Genomic DNA, 20,085 nt, shown 5'->3' on the forward strand with positions numbered 1-20,085 from the left:
GTAACTGTAGTGGAATACATTTACTTATATTTTGTATTTTAAATACGTAATCCCGTTACATGTATTCCGTTACTCTCCAACCCTATGTATAGCTAATGCCCATGCGCGTTCTCGAGTTGATTGACAAGTGATATCTGTTTCTAAAAGGTGACTGGCTCTTTTAACTGTAAGGCCGGACTTCCTTTCTACATCCGTTGACCGTTGGGCACGAGCTCCTTGGTTGGGCGTTCCAATTTCTCCCATTCATTTTAATAGAAGTGGCCCGTCTCTGCTAAATAGTCTCTGGTCATACTTAGAAGATTAAAAGTAATAATTATTCGATTAAGTCAAATTTAGGACATGAAAGTCAATGCTTATATAAAAAGATTTACTATCTTACTATCTCAAAAAACTTATGAGATCGTAAGATAAAAATTAGTATCTGAGATACTAATCAAATCATTTAGATTTTTTGTATCTCTTAATTATGACTTAGAATAACATCCCTGATAGCACACGCACACCCAGACGTCTATTTGATGTTGTGTTTACTTCTGGAAGACGTAGTTTTTAGATTGTATGCTCTTCTGCAATACAGTGCAACAGTGCCCGGACACTTTTTTAGCCGTCTGGGTTTCATAAGTATTTTTCCATATATTTTTTTGGATAGGTTTTTCATAAAATCCTTGATAAAAGAGTCTAAGCCACAAATCAAACCAACCAGCTCCAATGTAAATTACAACATCACAAACTTTGTTTTGAGACAAAAACGTATTTGAAAATCGGACAAAAAGTCAAAGGTACAAGACTGTGTACTTACTGTTTTTCATGAGGGCATGGACTACAGTCCCATGAAGCTTTGCGAATGATGTCATTGAATAAAAACGATGGGAATATAATAAAACTATTGATTTTAGGTTGTTGATTATAAGCAAAGAAACAGTATATTTTACATTTATTGCAAAATATTCCGATATGTACTAAATACATAAAATAAATAAATGTATACAAAAAATAAATAAATAGTAATATACAATATACAGTATACACAAAATAAGAAGAATGTATACAATTAAAATACACTGTTATCAGTGGAAATAAATATGAAGTGTTGTGCTGACATTCAGTTGTCTGTTGATAGTCGGTTGCCAGTGTGTTATTAAGAGAAGTATAAAATGTGAGTCCAGTCTGAGGCTAATAAAATGCAGTGCTGATATATGTTGATTGTGAGAGATCAAGAGTTCAAAAGTCTGATTGCTTGGGGGAAGAAGCTGTCATGGAGTCGGCTGGTGCGGGTCCTGATGCTGTGATACAGCCTGCCTGATGGTAGCAGTGAGAACAGCCCATGGCTTGGGTGGTTGGAGTCTCTGATGATCCTCCGAGCTTTTTTCACACACCGCCTGGTATATATGTCCTGGAGGGAGGGAAGCTCACCTCCTATGAAATGTCTGGCATTTCGCACCACACTTTGCAGGGCTTTGCCGTTGAGGGCGGTGCTGTTACCATATCAGGCAGTGATACAGTCAGTCAGGATGCTCTCTACAGTGCTGGTGTAGAACTGTATGAGGATGTGGTGGTTCATTCCAAACTTCCTCAGCTGTCTCAGGAAGAAGAGGTGCTGGTGAGCATTCTTCACAACGGCCTCAGTGTGGATGGACCATGTGAGTTCCTCAGTGATGTGGACACAGAGGAACTTGAAGCTGCTGACTCTCTCCATTGATGGTGATGGGGCTGTGTTCTCTGTCTTTTCTCCTGAAGTCCTCCACAAGCTCCTTGGTCTTACTGACGTTAAGGGAGAGGTTGTGATCCTGACACCAGCGTGTCAGAGTGTGCACCTCCTCTCTGTAGGCTGTTTCATCATTATCAGTGATCAGACCTACGACCGTCATATCATCAGCAAACTTAATGATGACATTGGAGCTATGTGTTGCCACACAGTCATATGTGTACAAGGAATACAGTAGTGGGCTGAGAACACAGCCCTGCGAGGCTCCAGTGTTGAGGGTCAGTGATGAGGAGATGTTGCTGCCCATTCTAACCACCTGGCGTCTGCTTGACAGGAAGTCCAGGATCCAGCTGCACAGCGAGCTGTTTAAGCCCAGAGCCCGGAGTTTCACATGAAGCTTGGAGGGCACTATGTTATTGAATGCTGAGCTGTAGTCTACAAACAGCATTCTCACACATGTGTTCCTTTTTTCCAGGTGGGAGAGAGCAGTGTGTAGTGTAGATGCAATGGCATCATCAGTGGAGCAGTTGTTGCAGAATGCAAACTGCAGTGAGTCCAGTGAGGCAGGCAGCACAGAGCAGGTGTAATCTCTGATTAGCCTCTCAAAGCAATTGCTGATGATGGGGGTCAGAGCAACAGGACGACTCTGATAAGATGTTTGCGCCTCTGATAAGACGTTTCCTCTCTGATGTCAATAAGACATTCAGCAGGGGGCCTGCTCAGCGAGTACTGACGCTGACTTCCACCCCTGGAGTCATGAGTTTGAATCCAGGGCGTGCTGAGTGACTCCAGCCAGGTCTCCTAAGCAATCAAATTGGCCCGGTTGCTAGGGAGGGTAGAGTCACATGGGGTAAACCTCCTCATGGTCACAACTAGGGGTTCTCGCTCTCAATGGGGTGCATGGTAAATTGTGAGTGGATCACAGAGAGTCGCATGAGCCTCTGAGACTTGTCCTCCACCACCCGGATTGAGGTGAGTAACCGCGCCACCACGCGGACCTACTAAGTAGTGGGAATTGGGCATTCCAAATTGGTAGAAGAGGGGATAAAAGAAAAAACAAAAAAACAAAATATAAGACATTCAGCAGATGTCTTTGAGACATTTATGATTTAGAATGTTTGTAAATCTGATCTTTTTAAAATGTTTGGCAGATGTTAATTAGAATGCAGTGCATTCAGATGAAATGCACTTATAAAGACATCTTGAAGATGTAGGTGTGCTATCTGGGGTAATTCTGGCTTTACCTCAAAATTATGACTTTTTGGCAGAAATGTGCTTCCATTTTCATCTCAGGAAACTTTAAATGAAAAGTACTATTCATTCCTTACTACAACGATGACGACGACTACTGCTACTGACTGTAATAATAATAATAATAATAATAATACTTAGAATAATACATTTATTCTTTTTTTTTTTTTTTTTTTTTTTTTATGAATTCTGAGCAGTTATTGGTTTAGATCAATGTCAGTTATCCTGAGAGTGAAAAAAGAGGGTAAAATCACTCCTCCACAGAAATTACCATAAATACCATGTGATGTGGTATCACTGGAAAAAAATAGCATACGCTTCCTTCAAACTCTGCCATATGAGTTGTAAGGGATGAGTTGTCTTGTTGAAAACCGAAAGCCTAATCACGTCATGAAGAGACCTTCCACCACTTACTCATGTCACATAAATACACGCGCACAGTACAGTTCTCTGATTCAGATTAATCTGCTCTCACTTCTTTCTTATGACTACACCCTCTCCCACTGACAAGGTAACGTAATGTTTTAATAACTAAATTATCGATAGAGTTCATGCGCGAGCTGTTTTAAATGTCTCACTATTAAGATGTATTATGATACTAACCGCATTTAGTTAATATAAAAACTATAATTACTTAAAATGTCTGAGTAAGATATTTTACCATATTTAATTTGCTGTGAGTGGCCAGGAAGACTGTGCGGCTCACTGTGTACGTCTGCATCACTCATAATCCATTGTGTCACCTGTGTTAGAAAAATATGTTTGGAAAAGCTACCTAGCAAACACAGAACGCTGCCCTAACGTTTTGATGAATGGTCCCCGCACATTCTTGAGTGTTGTCGCGTCCTATCGTAAAATAAAATAAAATAAATAATACACTTTGACACTTTGTTTCCTTGTATTCTTTGGTAAACTGAAATTCGTTCTTAGAACGTACTTAAATGAGTTCATTCATGTTTGGAAGGTTTTGCTGTGTATTAATTAATCCAAGAAATTGCATCATACGTTCTAATTGTTAAATACATTCTGATATTCTAACATTACTCTTTTCTGTTTCAGGATTTTATGCTACAGATATTAGTGTATTTCTGGAGAGAGTTCTGAAACTCTAACACAAGGACACTCTCATATTGCAGTTGAGACAGTCTAGGCTAATCTTTTGCTCTTGGCATTGGTTTGGGCCATGCTGGACCTGAAGAAGTACTTCACGGAGGGCCTGATCCAAGTGGCTATCCTTCTCAGTCTGGCCGGGATGCGTGTGGACGTGGATCCTTACCTGCCCCCTCTCTGCGAAATTATTCAGGGCCCAAGTTTAGCTATAACTCAGACCCAATTGCACAATCTTCAAAACATCCTCGACGGATATAACGTACATCCAAAAAGCATAGACCTAGATGGGTTATTCACAGCCCGCAGGCTCTTGAGTTGGGTGCGATCTCTTGATCATCTACAGGTGCCAGCAGCAGAGTTAGAAGCCTGGTTGTTCCACAGTGAGCCCGAGAATGGAGTGTCTATTCCAGCCCAGATAGGCCTCCTTGAGCAGGGTGGTGGACTCGAGAATGTGGAGGATACCTCAGATTTAAGCATGAGGTTGGGAAGTGGAGGAGAATTGGGATATGTCCTAGCTGATGATGAAACCCTTGAAACATTGGGGCATATGTCAAGAGGCCTCAACCATTCAGACCTTGATGACATAAATATAGAGGTAATGAAGCCAAGAGTATTTAACATTTTTGGATAAGGTTGACCTATGTTTGCCCATGTCAAACCTGTTTTGCAGTTTCTTGCATAATAGTTCAAGTAAATATTTGAGACGTTGATGCTAGCAACACCCTCAATGCTAGGGGTGGTTGATTCTCATTAGTGATTATTTATTACAGCTTTTAATGATGATTGACAATTATACCATCTACATGTGCAGAACAACCAGTGAACAGTTAGTAAAAAAATAAATGTTTTCAATTTCAGAACAAATCAAATTAAACTGTGTGCGTTTTAACAAAATTAAGTTAATAAAATGTAAAATATTTAGTTTTTTATTTTATTTGACAGTAAATGTTGTTGTGAAACTGAAATGGGTAAATCTTAATCCATCATGAAATGTTTTTTGAGTTTATACAAATATATGTCAATTCCAATTCTGAAAACACACCCAAACAACACTGGCCCAATACCAGAAATGTCTTGTCTGGATGTGCTCACTGATTTTGTATTGAGCTGGACGGAGGGGTGTGTCCCTATCTTCACCCTCAGGCACTGTTCGTATTTCTGCACAGCTGGGTGTTAAGCAACTTCCAACATTTGAAATGACTTGTGGATGGAATAATTAAACTTGGCTGGGTTTCCACTCCATTTGTTATTTAACTGTTGCATGTTGTGTTTACTGACCGTGAGACGTTCATGTGACCCAGAGATTTTGGGTTAACAGGGATAAAATATGATTGTTGGTATGTGTACTAGCATGTCACATACATTTCTGTAGTTACTGTAAACAGTATTTTGGACTTACTGAAATAAGCAAGAACAAACCAGGAAACAAACTTGCATAGAAACACTGCCACCAACCCCAGAAATAGACAGTCCATAACATCACAGATCTTACATGTAGATTACCATTATCTGATAATCATGAAATGAAGAATGATTGACTCATAAAAGTATGTGTCCTATACTGTCCAATCTCAATGTCTTTTGTTATGCATTCCAAACATGAATAAATAGTGAAACACAGGAAGACAAACTTTATCTCCATAACGAACTAAAGCAAACGAAGCCCGTGTTTATACTTTGCGCAGCGTCATTTTAAAGTTAGTTTTTTGAAGAAAATAAATCAATAAAGAACATCACATTCAGACCACATCCACCATTAGTTTTAACCAATCATCAACTCTCTTTGACTAGCTGAGTTCTCTTAGGTGAGAAATTTGGCTTGCGTGATGGTTAATCAGACTGATTTCACAGTGAAATCAGAAACAGTAGGTCGACTTTTCTTTAGCTAATATCGGTCTGTGCTTACCAGAATTTGATACACTGCCCCCAGCTGCCAAAGCGATAAGTGTTGTTGGGCATATGGGCACTTTTGATCTTCCATTTTCTGGGTTTAATGTCCATGGATTTGCGCCAAAAGTGAGTTGTGAAGTGAGATGTTTTCAGCTGTAAAAGCTGTAATACAGTGAAGAGGAATGCATGTTTTATAAACTGTACCCCCCAACCCAAACCCCAAACCCCTGCTGATGCAACACATTTCCGGCCGCACCACAGAGGAAGTTAAATACGCTGGAGCTGATGTGAAAATGTCTGATAGGAGATGCCGCTTCTCAGTGAGTCAGCATAATGTGGCCAATCCTAGGGCACTTGAACTCTCGGAAACAACATGCGGACTTCCTGTGTGACCATATTGCGTCAACACCGCTGCTTAGCAGAACAAAAATGTCAGTGCAGTTTTTCATAATTTTTAGGCAAACTAAAACAAGCCTGTTTGCTCAGTAAGTATTAATTAGCTTTTACTGTCTCTAACATTTTGCACTGTTGAGGTGGTTTATCATATGACTGACTGCCATATGACAGACTATCATATGACAGACTGCCAGCATATGCATCCAGAACCCAGCAGACTACGAATGTCTGCCTGGCTGTGCGCCAGCATTATTGACATTTGTGGGAATCATCAGATCATTTCCTTTTGCTTTCTGTGCCCATACATAAACACAGTGGACAGCTAGGGAAATTTCATCCAGGATACTTTTTTTAATTTCAGTTCCTCCAATGGTGCTTTCAAATTTCAGTCTATTACCTACTGACCGAATTCCCCTTGAGTAAGGACCCTCTACTTAGAAACAGTTGCCATGTGTTTGTCAAGTCCCCACATGTACAGATCAGATTTGACAGGTTTTCATGCACATGATCCACAGGGCTATTTTTGAACCATGGGCCAGCTTGTTTGTTTGTGTGGTATGTGTAAAAGGCTGCACATTTGACATCTCCTGACTGGCTGTCCATGGTGTTACTGGATTAGTTTCAATCTTAAACATACATCATCTAGTTAATTCGGAGCTAAATAATTAGAACACTAGGTGAACTCAAAATGCACACAGAAAATTACCTATTTGCAGAAGTGCAGAGTAAAGAGGTACAAATACTTAATTACCGTAGGCTTAATAAATGTTTTGAATATATCTACTGTATTCGAGTACAAAAATTTCTGTTGACTTTTACTTCACTACATTTTGACGATAAAAAAAATCTTTTACTCTGATACATTTCTCCAGACCATTTTTTCCACTTTTGTGACTGCGCACCACAATTTGTATTTTTATATTTATCCCCTTTTCTCCCAATTAGGAATGCCCAATTCCCACTACTTAGTAGGTCCTCATGGTGGCGTGGTTACTCACCTTAATCCGGGTGGCAGAGGACAAGTCTCAGTTGCCTCCGCCTCTGAGACATTAAATCCATGCATCTTATCACGTGGCTTGCTGTGCACGACCCCGTGGAGACTCCGCATGTGGAGGCTCATACTACCCTCCGTGATCTACGCACAACTTACCACGCGCCCCAATGGGAGCAAGCACCACTAATCGCGACCACGAGGAGGTTACCCCATGTGACTCTACCCTCCCTAACAACCGGGCCAATTTGCTTGCTTAGGAGACCTGGCTAGAGTCACTCAGCACACCCTGGATTCGAACTCACAACTCCAGGGGTGGTAGTCAGCGTCAATACTCGCTGAGCTACCCAGGCCCCACCACAAAAAATATTTTAGCTGCAAATATAAACTGTCTCTGGCTAGTGATGTCCGATTTGAAAATAAATCAACAAATAAATCGAATCTTTTGATCAGTTTTATTCTTTTGATTTACTTAAATAGGCTCGAATATTTGTCTGAATGAATCGTTCTACGAATCACCAATCTGAATCGAAATAACAAGAGAAGCACCATGGACAATTTGTGTTGTGTCTCCACTGAGGAATCTAAAAAGAAAAGACTGCTAAAGCTTCATGTTTGACTTAAACATTATGAACGGCTCCTATTTTTGTACCAAAACATTATTTTTATTTTTGCTTACTGCTATACAACTGTCTACACATAGATGGATAAGCAAAGTTGATGAGAGGTGCAGGAACTAAAGGCATATCAAAAATCCCCCTCCCTGCATCACTGTAGTTCAATCAAGGGCAGCTGTACTTGACCAGGCAGGCTTGGTGTGACCCCAAACTAGAAGTTTGACTGCAGTTACATGTGCCTAAGCATGTGCTTGCTTGGAGCTTCCACAGCACCAGCTCAGCTTATTTTGTAATCCGAGGAGACATTCGCATTTGCTTTCGCAACACCTGTTTACCGGCTACTCATCGAGTGTCTAGGACCATTCCTCTATAACTAACTCAATAGACAGTACATGAAGACATCTTTTAGTGCTCCACTTACCTTTATCTCAAAATGTAAACAGGCACACTGACCTTGTCAAGCCTTCTCTCTGACTTAGCATATGACATTATGGAGGGTAAATGTGGTTCTGCTGAAATTGATTTGAATAATTTTAACATCATCAATAAGTTACATGATTAAGTGTCACTTAAACCCTAATTCAGGGACTTGGGTCGTTATTCCCCTAATACTTAAAATGTATTATCTATTTGCCAAATGAACTACAAAAGTCTCTGAAGGGTAAGGGGAATTCCAATAACAACAATAACATCTCATACATCAATCAGCTTAAATCCCTGTCCAAACCAAGTTAAGTCTATTTATACTGTTGCTAAAAACTGATTGAGAAATGTCTGTAAATGTATGCGTCCCATATTGAAAAGTTATAATAACTTGATACAAATAGAGTGACAAAAGAGTGACCCCTCACAACAAAGGAAAAACATACCCCGTCTACTCATCTGTTTATTGTTAATTTAAATCATTGGGGAGCTTGAGTCAAGACCCAGTGATAGCTGCTAGAATATAACTTTATACTTCAGAATGTTATGACTGGATATAAAGCGTCCAGTAAAAGTGTAAAGCTCAGTTTGAGGTAATGATTTATATATAAAAATCAAATCAAGCAGTTATATTTCATTGATTTGCCATGCCACACTTTTGCCCTCACCTCTTATATTATGTAGGCCTATTTATGGATATGTTTAAACATTATTAATACAACTTTCAGGACCTCAAATACATCATGAGAGCTAGGCATTTAGAAGCTATCACTCTCTTGTATCTGCAATATGTATGCATTAAGTATTTGTGCATTTAACATTTGATGCTACTTCTTTTTGTGAGTCATCAGCAATGCATCATTAAGATGGACCATCCTTACTCACTTGAGAGGTAGTTTATTTGCATTTGAAAACCTTCAATTGCACCCCAAAGCCTATATGGCCTCTGCACCAGACATTCCTATAAATTTGGGAACATTTATGTACTTCCTTCCTGCTGCCTTAAAGTCAGAAAAACTACACTTGCTTTTTAATTTGTATTTGCAGGAGGGGGATGATATGTCTTCCCTGTGGGAACAGGGACCGCAGCAAAACATCCACCAGGACCAGTTGGAAAATGTAGGAATCCAACCTCTCACCTTGTTTGATGAGGAGGAGGAGGAGGAGGAGGAAGATGAGTTTATGGTGGATGGCTGGAGAAATGCAAATTCATTTCACATCCAAATGTTTGGAGAGGAGGTACAGGTATGATGGCTTCATGTTTAAAGTGAATATACCTACAATAATATAATATAATATAATATTAGTATAATAGTTAAATATTTATAGTCATTTTTGTTTATCTATTTATCCATTTATATTTATTTAAATAAACACCCCTTTGTCATTTGGATGGTTGTAGGCAGGTGTCTAGGACTAATTCAATACAATAGAAAAAATCCTGGACACTGTCGTGGCTTGTGAATCTTTGCTACATAGAAGCGCTTTGGACTTCTTCGGTTAGGTCTTTGACAGAAACTTTGCAATCTAATAAAGATTAGCAAACTATGTTAAGTTACAGTATATTTACTTAGAAATGTGTACGTTGACTTACTGTAGCAAAGTGTTGAAGTGGTGAAGGCATGAATTGGACTTAAAATGTGCAAAAATACCTATTTGAGTTCACATAAATAGGTGTATAATGTAGATTTTGGCACTGAATGCTTTGCTGTGGATTTACAAAGGCTGCTTATTTTGTAGTCATAAATATGAAAGCGGTCTGTTTGCTGCTGACCTTGATGAAGACTTTCCACATTCCAAAGCAGCGCAAAATTGGCACCTTTGTCTGACCTTGACAGATAACAGAGTGATATGAGATTTATTAAAGCTTTTCCTAAAGCTCACTTGCTCCTCTTTTAGTTGTCTGGTGGAAGGGAGGACACTTCTCTTTCCATTGAAGAATGCTTGCATCTCATCGATGTAAACTTCACCTCGGAACAGAATCCAGAGGTAAAAACCTACAGCACATATCCTTTAGAGCGAAAGAAAGAAAGAAATTCAAGTCACTTATTTGCATAGCGTTTTTCATAACACACATCGTTTCAAAGCAGCTGTATGGAAAATGATGCTGTAATATCTTAAAGTCCTCACTGAATAGTTTAAATGAAAAACGTGATTGAAAATGATTCTTTAAAAATGCAGGCCCCCAGTGAGCAAGCCAAAGGCGACTGTGGCAAAGGATCCCAAAACTTCATAAAATGTTAGTTAATGGAGAAAAACAAACTTGGGGGAAACCAGGCTCCGCTGGTTATCTATGTGTGATGCATGTGTGATGTTATCTATGTGTGATGCAAGTCATATATTTATTGAGTTAACTGAGTAGATGTTGGTGGGTAATGTGTAAAACTAAAAGATATTGATTGAACTGTAAGATTAAGTGTCTTTGATGTCCATCCCAAATTAACTGTGGAAGTGCACGTAGATGAAGTGTCCTTTTTTTTTATTATCTAATGAACGCTACAGTTTGCATTAATTAATTGTCTATGTATTCCATTTTAAGAGAGTGTAGTCCATCCAAAGAAATAGATGATGCAAGCAGAGGTCAGTTAGGTGTGCCTTGCAGTCCAGCTGGAATTTTGTGGCAGTTCATTTTCAGTGAAGTCCATCCTAAGACCAAGATGCAGACAGTGGCCAGGGAAGTTACCCTTGTTGTTCGATCGGAATTGGCAACAGGTTATCATATGTGAAGTCCATTGTAATAGATTAAAGTGATGCAGACAGTGATCATCGAAGTTCCCCTTTCTGTCTTGTTGGCACAGACTGCAGTTAGTAGTGATCACTCAGCAACACATAGTGGTGGGACTGGGACATCATGCTGGACACAAACAATACAAGGAGTTAATTATTTTGAGAAGAGGTTCTGAGATTACAGGAAACACCTCTTTCAGTAGCTTAGTGGGTATAAGGTCTGGCGTACTGTACATGTTGTTGCGTTTGATGCTTTAATAAGTTTTGTTAGCTCTTCCTGACCTATAACAGCGAAGGAATGAAGTTGCTTGTATACTGAAGTTGAAGATGAAGTTGCTCGAATACTGAGACACTGTCTTCTAAGGTGCTGTGGCAGATGGTTGCATAAATCAAATTTTCTTTCTAATGGTCTCATTTTAAATTAGTAAAGAAATTCGTAAAGTTGTGGTTATTTTCTGAATTTGCTCAAATATGCAGACCTGGCAGCTTTTAGAGCCTGTTTGTAGCTAGAGACACTATCCTTCCATGCAATGTGAAACACCTCTAATTTCATACTCTTCCACTTGTGTTCCATTGTCCGAGCTGCTCTCTTTAGAGCATGAGAAAGGTAGTTGAAACACGGGGCAGGGCTTTTCTTTAAAACGTTCTTAAAAAAGGGGGCGACACTATCTACAGTGCTAGAGAAGACTGTGTACATATTTTCTGTGACTATATCAAGTTCTTCTGAACTATTTGGCTTGCTTAGTATTTGAGACAGATCTTGAACATTATAAGTGAAGCTATCTTTAAGGGTCAAAAGAATGTTTCAACCCGATCGATATCGTGTTGTAGATTTATTGACTATAGCAAAGCACAACATGCAAGAGACGAGGTAATGATCTGAGATGTCATCGCTCTGTGACAAAATTGCTATATTATCAACATCAACTCCAGACAGAATGAAATCTAGCGTATGATTATGACATTGAGTTGGTCCTGTCACACTTTGTGTGACCCCAACAGAGTTGAGGATATCGATATATGCTAATCCCAATGTATAATTTTCATTATCTATGTGAATGTTGAAGTCACCAATTATTAAAGCTCTATCCACAGTAACTATTAGATCTTACAGATAAATCTGCAAATTCTCTAAGGAAGTCTGTATAGGGCCAAGAGCAAAAGATGACAAGGATTTTCTACTTTTATCACACAATGTCACATTAAGAACTGTAACACCAAGAACATCAGTGTAAATTATACCAATACTTCTTCCTCGAACCTTCAGGCGAAGCTCATGTTTATAACAATAACCTGGGGGAGTAGACTCATTTAAACTAATATATTCATCTGATTTAAGCCAGGTTTCTGTCAAACAGAGCGAATCCAAACTATGATCTGTAATAATTTAATTGAAGATAAATGTTTTGGATGAAAGAGATCTGATATTAGCACAAACTTTATTAGATGTATATCTTCAATTTTTTTGTGTGGTCATTTTCGAGTTTGACATCAATTAAAAAAATTCTAAAGGACTTAAAGGCATTGTGTTTAGTAGTTCAGGGAACAGACACAGTCTCTTTATGATATCTAGGTGATACAGTTTCTATGTGTTGTAATTTATATGACCTGTGTGAAGCTAGAAGATGGTTGATTTAGCCAGTTTGTCTGCTTTCTGACCTGGGCCCCGGTTAGCACTAACACTATTAAGAATATGAGACAAAGTACTAGAGAGGAGAGTGATACCTTCCCTGAAGGCATGGAGTCTGTCTCTCTTTAGCAGGTCAGGTCTACACAAACAAACTCATCCAATCGTCTATGAATCCAGTGCTATTATCCCACCATTTAGACATCCAGCCATTCAGTGACAATAATCTACTATGTACAGGTGCATCTCAATAAATTAGAATGTCGTGGAAAAGTTCATTTATTTCAGTAATTCAACTCAAATTGTGAAACTCGTGTATTAAATAAATTCAGTGCACACAGACTGAAGTAGTTTAAGTCTTTGGTTCTTTTAATTGTGATGATTATGGCTCACATTTAACAAAAACCCACCAATTCACTATCTCAAACAATTAGAATATGGTGACATGCCAATCAGCTAATCAACTCAAAACACCTGGCAAAGGTTTCCTGAGCCTTCAAAATGGTCTCTCAGTTTGGTTCACTAGGCTACACAATCTGCTGATCTGACAGTTGTCCAGAAGACAATCATTGACACCCTTCACAAGGAGGGTAAGCCACAAACATTCATTGCCAAAGAAGCTGGCTGTTCACAGAGTGCTGTATCCAAGCATGTTAACAGAAAGTTGAGTGGAAGGGAAAAGTGTGGAAGAAAAAGATACACAACCAACCGAGAGAACCGCAGCCTTATGAGGATTGTCAAGCAAAATCGATTCAAGAATTTGGGTGAACTTCACAAGGAATGGACTGAGGCTGGGGTCAAGGCATCAAGAGCCACCACACACAGACGTGTCAAGGAATTTGGCTACAGTTGTCGTATTCCTCATGTTAAGCCACTCCTGAACCACAGACAACGTCAGAGGCGTCTTACCTGGGCTAAGGAGAAGAACTGGACTGTTGCCCAGTGGTCCAAAGTCCTCTTTTCAGATGAGAGCAAGTTTTGTATTTCATTTGGAAACCAAGGTCCTAGAGTCTGGAGGAAGGGTGGAGAAGCTCATGGCCCAAGTTGCTTGAAGTCCAGTGTTAAGTTTCCACAGTCTGTGATGATTTGGGATGCAATGTCATCTGCTGGTGTTGGTCCATTGGTTTTCAAAAAACACAAAGTCACTGCACCCGTTTACCAAGAAATTTTGGAGCACTTCATGCTTCCTTCTGCTGACCAGCTTTTTAAAGATGCTGATTTCATTTTCCAGCAGGATTTGGCACCTGCCCACACTGCCAAAAGCACCAAAAGTTGGTTAAATGACCATGGTGTTGGTGTGCTTGACTGGCCAGCAAACTCACCAGACCTGAACCCCATAGAGAATCTATGGGGTATTGTCAAGAGGAAAATGAGAAACAAGAGACCAAAAAATGCAGATGAGCTGAAGGCCACTGTCAAAGAAACCTGGGCTTCCATACCACCTCAGCAGTGCCACAAACTGATCACCTCCATGCCATGCCGAATTGAGGCAGTAATTAAAGCAAAAGGAGCCCCTACCAAGTATTGAGTACATATACAGTAAATGAACATACTTTCCAGAAGGCCAACAATTCACTAAAAATGTTTTTTTATTGGTCTTATGATGTATTCTAATTTTTTGAGATAGTGAATTGGTGGGTTTTTGTTAAATGTGAGCCAAAATCATCACAATTAAAAGAACCAAAGACTTAAACTACTTCAGTCTGTGTGCATTGAATTTATTTAATACACGAGTTTCACAATTTGAGTTGAATTACTGAAATAAATGAACTTTTCCACGACATTCTAATTTAGTGAGATGCACCTGTATCTCTTCACTGTGATAAGCAGGGAGGGGGCCAGAGCATATTACACTGTCTGACACCGCTTTTGCAAGTTCACACACCTCTTTAACATTATCTACATTGATTTCCGACTGGCAAATGACTGGCATCCTTAGTGCCAACGTGAATAACAATCTTAGAAAATCTATGTTTAGCATTAGCCAGCACTTTTAACTTTGATGTCAGACGCTCTTGCCCCTGAGACACGTTGGATAATGGCGGCTTGAGTTTCTGTTTCCACGTACCTTAAAAAAGAATCCAGGATTCTCAGTGGGTGCATCACTGAATGGGGAGAACCTGTTGAAAAACCCTAACAGGAATGGGAGATTAGTGGCACCATTCACCCTGAAATGGGTGAAAGATCCCTGAGGGAATATGTAAGAGCTTAGCATTTTCCTCATGTCTTGATTTTCTCAGCTGACAGGTCCTGATGTTCAGAATGTAGAGGCACATACACTTCAGGTCCAGAGGCCCCTCATTTCACCATTGTTGCCTGAACAGGAATCCACATTCAGCCTAGAGCAACAATGGCAAGATGTTTTGGCCATCATGGAGTCACAGGTAAACAATGGCAACCATCTTCAAGTTCACTAGTGTTTTGAAGCCTTATGATTTATTTATCTGGCTATCTCTGGATTTTCCAATGAGTTTTAACTTCTTTATCTTTACAGGACATGAATACAGCTAAAACAATGGGTAATTCTGCCCTCAATATGAGTGAGTCAGACAGGAATATTGGATCCATGGAAAACTTTATTCATCAGGATGTTAGCCTACACCAAGCCACCCTGTCAATATCCTCTGAAGGTCCCAGTACAAACAGCATCATGGATGAAAACTCCATGCAAAACTTCAACTTTTTAGAAACATCTTCTAATGTAAATGTAGCTTTTGAGAACTCTGATATCATAGACCTCCTTCTGACCCCTGGGACTAATAGTTCAATTAACAGTACCTATTTACCTACCTTGTTTGAGCAACAAAGCCTACAAAGCCCTTTAAATCCTCTTTTGGAAGAAGCCATGCTTGATGAAATTGGCCTAATGGATTTAGCTCTGGAAAGAATTAGCCAGGCACAGCTTTCCCAATTTGAGGAACAAAACCAAGCAGATTCTGACTCTGGTTTATCCATGGACTATAGCCGAAGCCCCACTTCCCCTAGTGGATCAATGTCTTCTAGTTCCTCATCATCATCTTCATGCTCTTCATCACCTTCCAGCCCATCCCCTGGTTTGATGCCTGAGGAAGGGGCTGTGGGCTACACCCATATCAAGGAAGAGGAAGGAGCTGTAGGTGGCTACATGCCAGAACAAACCAAAATGTGTCACACAAGTTATTTGGAAGCCAGGCAGTTTCATCGTCTCCCCTGGCTTGAGCACATTGGGCATGATCATACCTACAACCAACCTCAATCTTCCAGCCAGAAGAAATCTCCAAAACAGCCATCCGTTGACCCTTTCGAGGAGAAAAAGCTGGAGCATCTGTCAAGTCGGGATGAGAAACATGCTCGTGCCATGAATATTCCATTCCCCATCGAATGTATAATAAACTTACCTGTTGACAAGTTTAATGAGTTACTAGCAAAATGTTGTCTCAATGAGGCTCAGCTCACGCTTATCAGAGATATACGCCGCAGGGGTAAAAACAAAATGGCTGCTCAAAACTGTCGACGAAGGAAGCTAGATAACTTACTGGGATTGGAGCATAGCGTAGACGGTCTACGACGCCACCATGCCAGACTGCTCAGGGAAAAATCTGAGATCTCACGCTCTCTTAGGGAAATAAAGCGATGTCTTAACAGCCTGTATCAAGAGGTGTATGAGAGACTAAGAGAAGAACAAGGACTTCTTTACTCTGACAACTTCACCTTGCAGCAAGACAGCATCAGCCCTGTTACACACATATCACAACGCAGATTGGTTTTACACTCCAAACACAAACTTGGCAAGAGACAAAAAGACAAGAAGTGAAAGGGAGGACTAAGGTGATGAGCTAATGTTCATTTGTTTTGCAGGCTAGACAATAAAATTACAAGGTCCAGTGAAAACAGGCTCAGGAGAAATGCTCTCTGCTGTAAAGTCTACCTGCTGGTTTTCCACGGTTCAAAGGAAATGTGCATCAGGTGGGGGTTTTAACCCAAGGGATCATCCATAAAGTTTCACCATAGAACCTGAAATTCCACAGAGAAGATAATGTTACTTTAAGATCTTTAAGAGTTGAATGACAAGTCATATTATGCAAAGAAATGCATGGACAGGAGGGAAATACAGACTGGGCTACAAAAAAATGAGGCCTTTTCCCAAATCATGGACTTTATGTAGAGGAATGCACGGGCCTTAAAATGAAACCCGGGCCCGGCCTGAACGATACTGTCAGATTATAAACCCAAACCCGACCCGAAATCGCTCACTATCTTTATAATTTCTTCTCTTAGTAAGTACTGTTGCAATAGGCTATATTTTATGTAAGCATATAGGCAACATTTGTAACAGTTTTGCAACAGTAAACATACAGTTTTAACAAGGCACGGCAGCCCTTCAGTACACTAGAGCAGAACGGAAAAAAAGCATTGACTTACCGTTTGTGCGCTGAAACTTTGCTTAGTGCAGAACAATCTGGAATAATATGAAACAATGTAACTGTTCCCTCTTTACAGCTGAACTTGTTCAGAATGTTGAACCTTTGTGACACCTGCGCTAAAAACAATTTAAACGCAGCGCAAAGAATGAAACAGAGCGCAGGTGTCTCGACATGCGTTTTTGAAAATGTGAAGTTCTTTTTAGCTTGACACAGTGTTTAAACAGTGGCGGCCCTGCGATAGACGCTGAAGAAACAGCGACACATGGCGCAACAGTCAAAGACATTTGTCCAGCATGTGTTTAGATGGGAAAACTGAACAGAGCGCGCAAACACGTTTGGTGTGAACAGCCCCTAACTCGTCCATTCATGTGTGAGAGCGTGTGCGTGAAGCAAATTCAGTAAGCCTGTTTATTTTTTCATTAATTACAAACCCGAACCCCTACTTGAAAAACCCCGTCGGGTTCTCGGGTCCTGTCAGGCCCGGGTCAGGTTGCAGACCTCTAACTTGATGTGGACTTGCCATTGCATACTTCAGAGTGGACCTCTACCCGACAGTCTACGTGGCATTGTGTTTCCAAAGTGTGGACTTTGAGGAGGTATGCAAGGGCTATGGCATCAAATGGGACAGGTACTAAGTGCCAAAAATGGACCCAAACAAGGTCAATAAGTAAATGGTAAATTATGATACATGGGAGAATTCTCAGGAATTCCTTGGAATCCAAGTTTTAATGCATCTTTAATACTGCTTACTGGCATGGCCTCACATGACATGACAACCATAAATATCCAGTACTTACAGATTCAGAACTATGGCCTCTTGCCATAAACAACAGTAAATTCCACAGAGCCCTTCAAGAAATGTCTAATAAAATTGTGCAGGGTTTGCCACCTCATAACAGGGAACACCTTCATACTATGTGCATTTTACATTGACCAGGATAAATGTTGGCTTAATCATCCTTGAGAAACAAGGTTGTGAATTTTAATGATTTTTGCCCCACCATAAGAGAGAAATAGAGTTGTCTGTCTGGACTCCAAGGTCCACCACTGTGCAAGATAATTTTCAAAACCCACAACAAGGAGTGACGATAGATTATAATATTTTATCACAATTTCATGATTCCAGAGGTTTCAATAACTCTCAGATTTTGTTGAGGCCCCCTAGTTAAGAACTACTGTAATAGATCAAATTACTGTAACGTATTGTTGTACATGTGTACAAAATATAGGTTATGCAACTTTATTTACGATGTGAAATGTTCTGTAAAATAATGTAATATAGGAGGGGGTAAGAGGAGCTCCAAGAAGGATGAAGAAATGCTTCCTTTGATACTTATTGTAGATTGGTGGGACAAGACTTTACATCACTTGTTAAACAAAAGAGGCTATACAAATTGTCAAATAATTTAACTAAAGCCCAATGATTGGAACTTGAGGCTCTTAAGTCTGATACATCTAAAGTAATTCAGAGTGCTAACAAAGGGGTAGCCTTGGTAATTCTTGACCGTACTGCCTATGATATAAAGAGATTGAGAGACAATTAAGTAACACCACATTTTACCAGAAACTGAGGAGGAATCCTATAAATAATCCTAAAAATAGTTTTATATACGCTCCCCAGAATTCATGACTTACAATGACACACCTCCGGGCAGGCCAGTTGTCGCTGTCATTGGTTCACTGACTGAAAAAAATATCTGCTTTTGCTGGTTATTTTCTTCAACCTCTTGTAACATCTCTTCTATCATACACCAGAGATCCTATGGATTTTGTTAACATTATACAGTCCATTCAACCTCCTTTATGCTATGTTTTGGTTACCATGGACATTGAATCCCTATACCCTGATGTGCCATTTGAGGGTGGTCTTAAATCAGCGTTTTTCTTATATCAGCAAAGTAACAATGTACCTAGTATTCATTGTTTGGTGGAATTGCTTAAATTGGTGTTGACAACTATTTTCTTTTTGATTCTGAGTTTTATTTACAAGTGTCTGGAGTTAGTATGGGTTCTAGGATGTCTCAGAGTTTTGCCTCCTTGTTTTGTGGTTTGTTTGGACAGAAAATTTAATTCAGTCACACATATAACCCTTTTTTCATTTCATTAGGGTGTGGAAAATGTATATTGATGATATATTTTTCATTTGGAGTGGTACTGAATCACAACTGTTGGAATTTCTCTCATTTATGAATGCTAACAGTAGTGATTTGAAGTTCACAATTTTTAGATGTTTATATGATTAGAAGCCAAAGCAGACAAATGACTAATCTATATCTAAAACTTAAGACAGAAATTCTATTCTGCATGGGATTTCTTATCCTGTCCCTCTAAAACAGTCAGTTATCTCTCAGTTCAATCGAATTTGTAGGATCTGTAGTTCAGATCATGATTATAAAATGCAAGCTTCTGACCTGACACAGCAGTTCAGGCAGAGGTCTTATAACTTCAAAATCAACAGATACTAGGGTTAGTTGTTATATACAGTACTCCCCTCTCGCCAAACAAATTGAGTTTATTCTAAGGAAACATTGGTATATCATTAATAGTGATCCCTCCCTAAAGATTTGCTTTAGTAGTTGATGTGGTCATGTGATTTCTTGATTGATGCACACAGGTATATATGGGTGTGTTTGTAAGTATCATTTTAGTCTGATGAAGAGCATGTAGCTTGAAACAGCACGTTTGCTTTTTCGGTGGTGAGCTCATTAAATTTATTTGGGAGCAACAGTGTGCCGACTTTGTTTTTTGTTGTTTTTTTAATAATGTAAAAAAAATTATATTCAATTGCTTATGCACCTTGTGTTAAATATTTTGCAGTGAATTTACATTATGACAAGCTGGTATTGTTCTCTTCTGTTTTCACTAAAAGATGTTTATTATCCTGTTTTCTAAAGCATAAATTCTTTAATGTAATTGTTTTTTTGTAAAAAAAAAACAAAAAGAAA

General features: G+C 39.4%; 1 protein-coding gene across 2 annotated transcripts; it reads left to right on the top strand.

Annotated features, from left to right (window-relative positions):
• Positions 1-2,685: 2,685 nt before the first annotated feature.
• On the top strand, positions 2,686-19,865 carry LOC127451393 (endoplasmic reticulum membrane sensor NFE2L1-like). Of its 2 annotated transcripts, XM_051716077.1 has the most exons (6): positions 2,686-3,467; positions 4,016-4,661; positions 9,431-9,628; positions 10,283-10,372; positions 14,978-15,121; positions 15,232-19,865. In XM_051716077.1, exons 2-6 carry the CDS (start codon positions 4,140-4,142, stop codon positions 16,528-16,530), a joined length of 2,253 nt encoding a protein of 750 aa, XP_051572037.1. In that variant the 5' UTR covers positions 2,686-3,467; positions 4,016-4,139; the 3' UTR covers positions 16,531-19,865. The 2 variants fall into 2 exon arrangements, with proteins under 2 accessions (XP_051572037.1, XP_051572038.1); XM_051716078.1 differs by lacking the exon at positions 10,283-10,372.
• Positions 19,866-20,085: the final 220 nt, after the last annotated feature.

The sequence above is a fragment of the Myxocyprinus asiaticus genome, chromosome 14 (assembly GCF_019703515.2).
Source record: "Myxocyprinus asiaticus isolate MX2 ecotype Aquarium Trade chromosome 14, UBuf_Myxa_2, whole genome shotgun sequence".
NCBI lineage: Eukaryota > Metazoa > Chordata > Actinopteri > Cypriniformes > Catostomidae > Myxocyprinus > Myxocyprinus asiaticus.

Excerpts from the sequence above, each read along its gene's own strand:
- LOC127451393 (XM_051716077.1), top strand. The coding sequence starts at position 4,140 with ATGCTGGACCTGAAGAAGTACTTCACGGAGGGCCTGATCCAAGTGGCT. Across the intron at positions 4,662-9,430 it reads TTGATGACATAAATATAGAG|GAGGGGGATGATATGTCTTC; the intron begins GTAATGAAGCCA and ends TTGTATTTGCAG. Across the intron at positions 15,122-15,231 it reads TGGCCATCATGGAGTCACAG|GACATGAATACAGCTAAAAC; the intron begins GTAAACAATGGC and ends TTATCTTTACAG.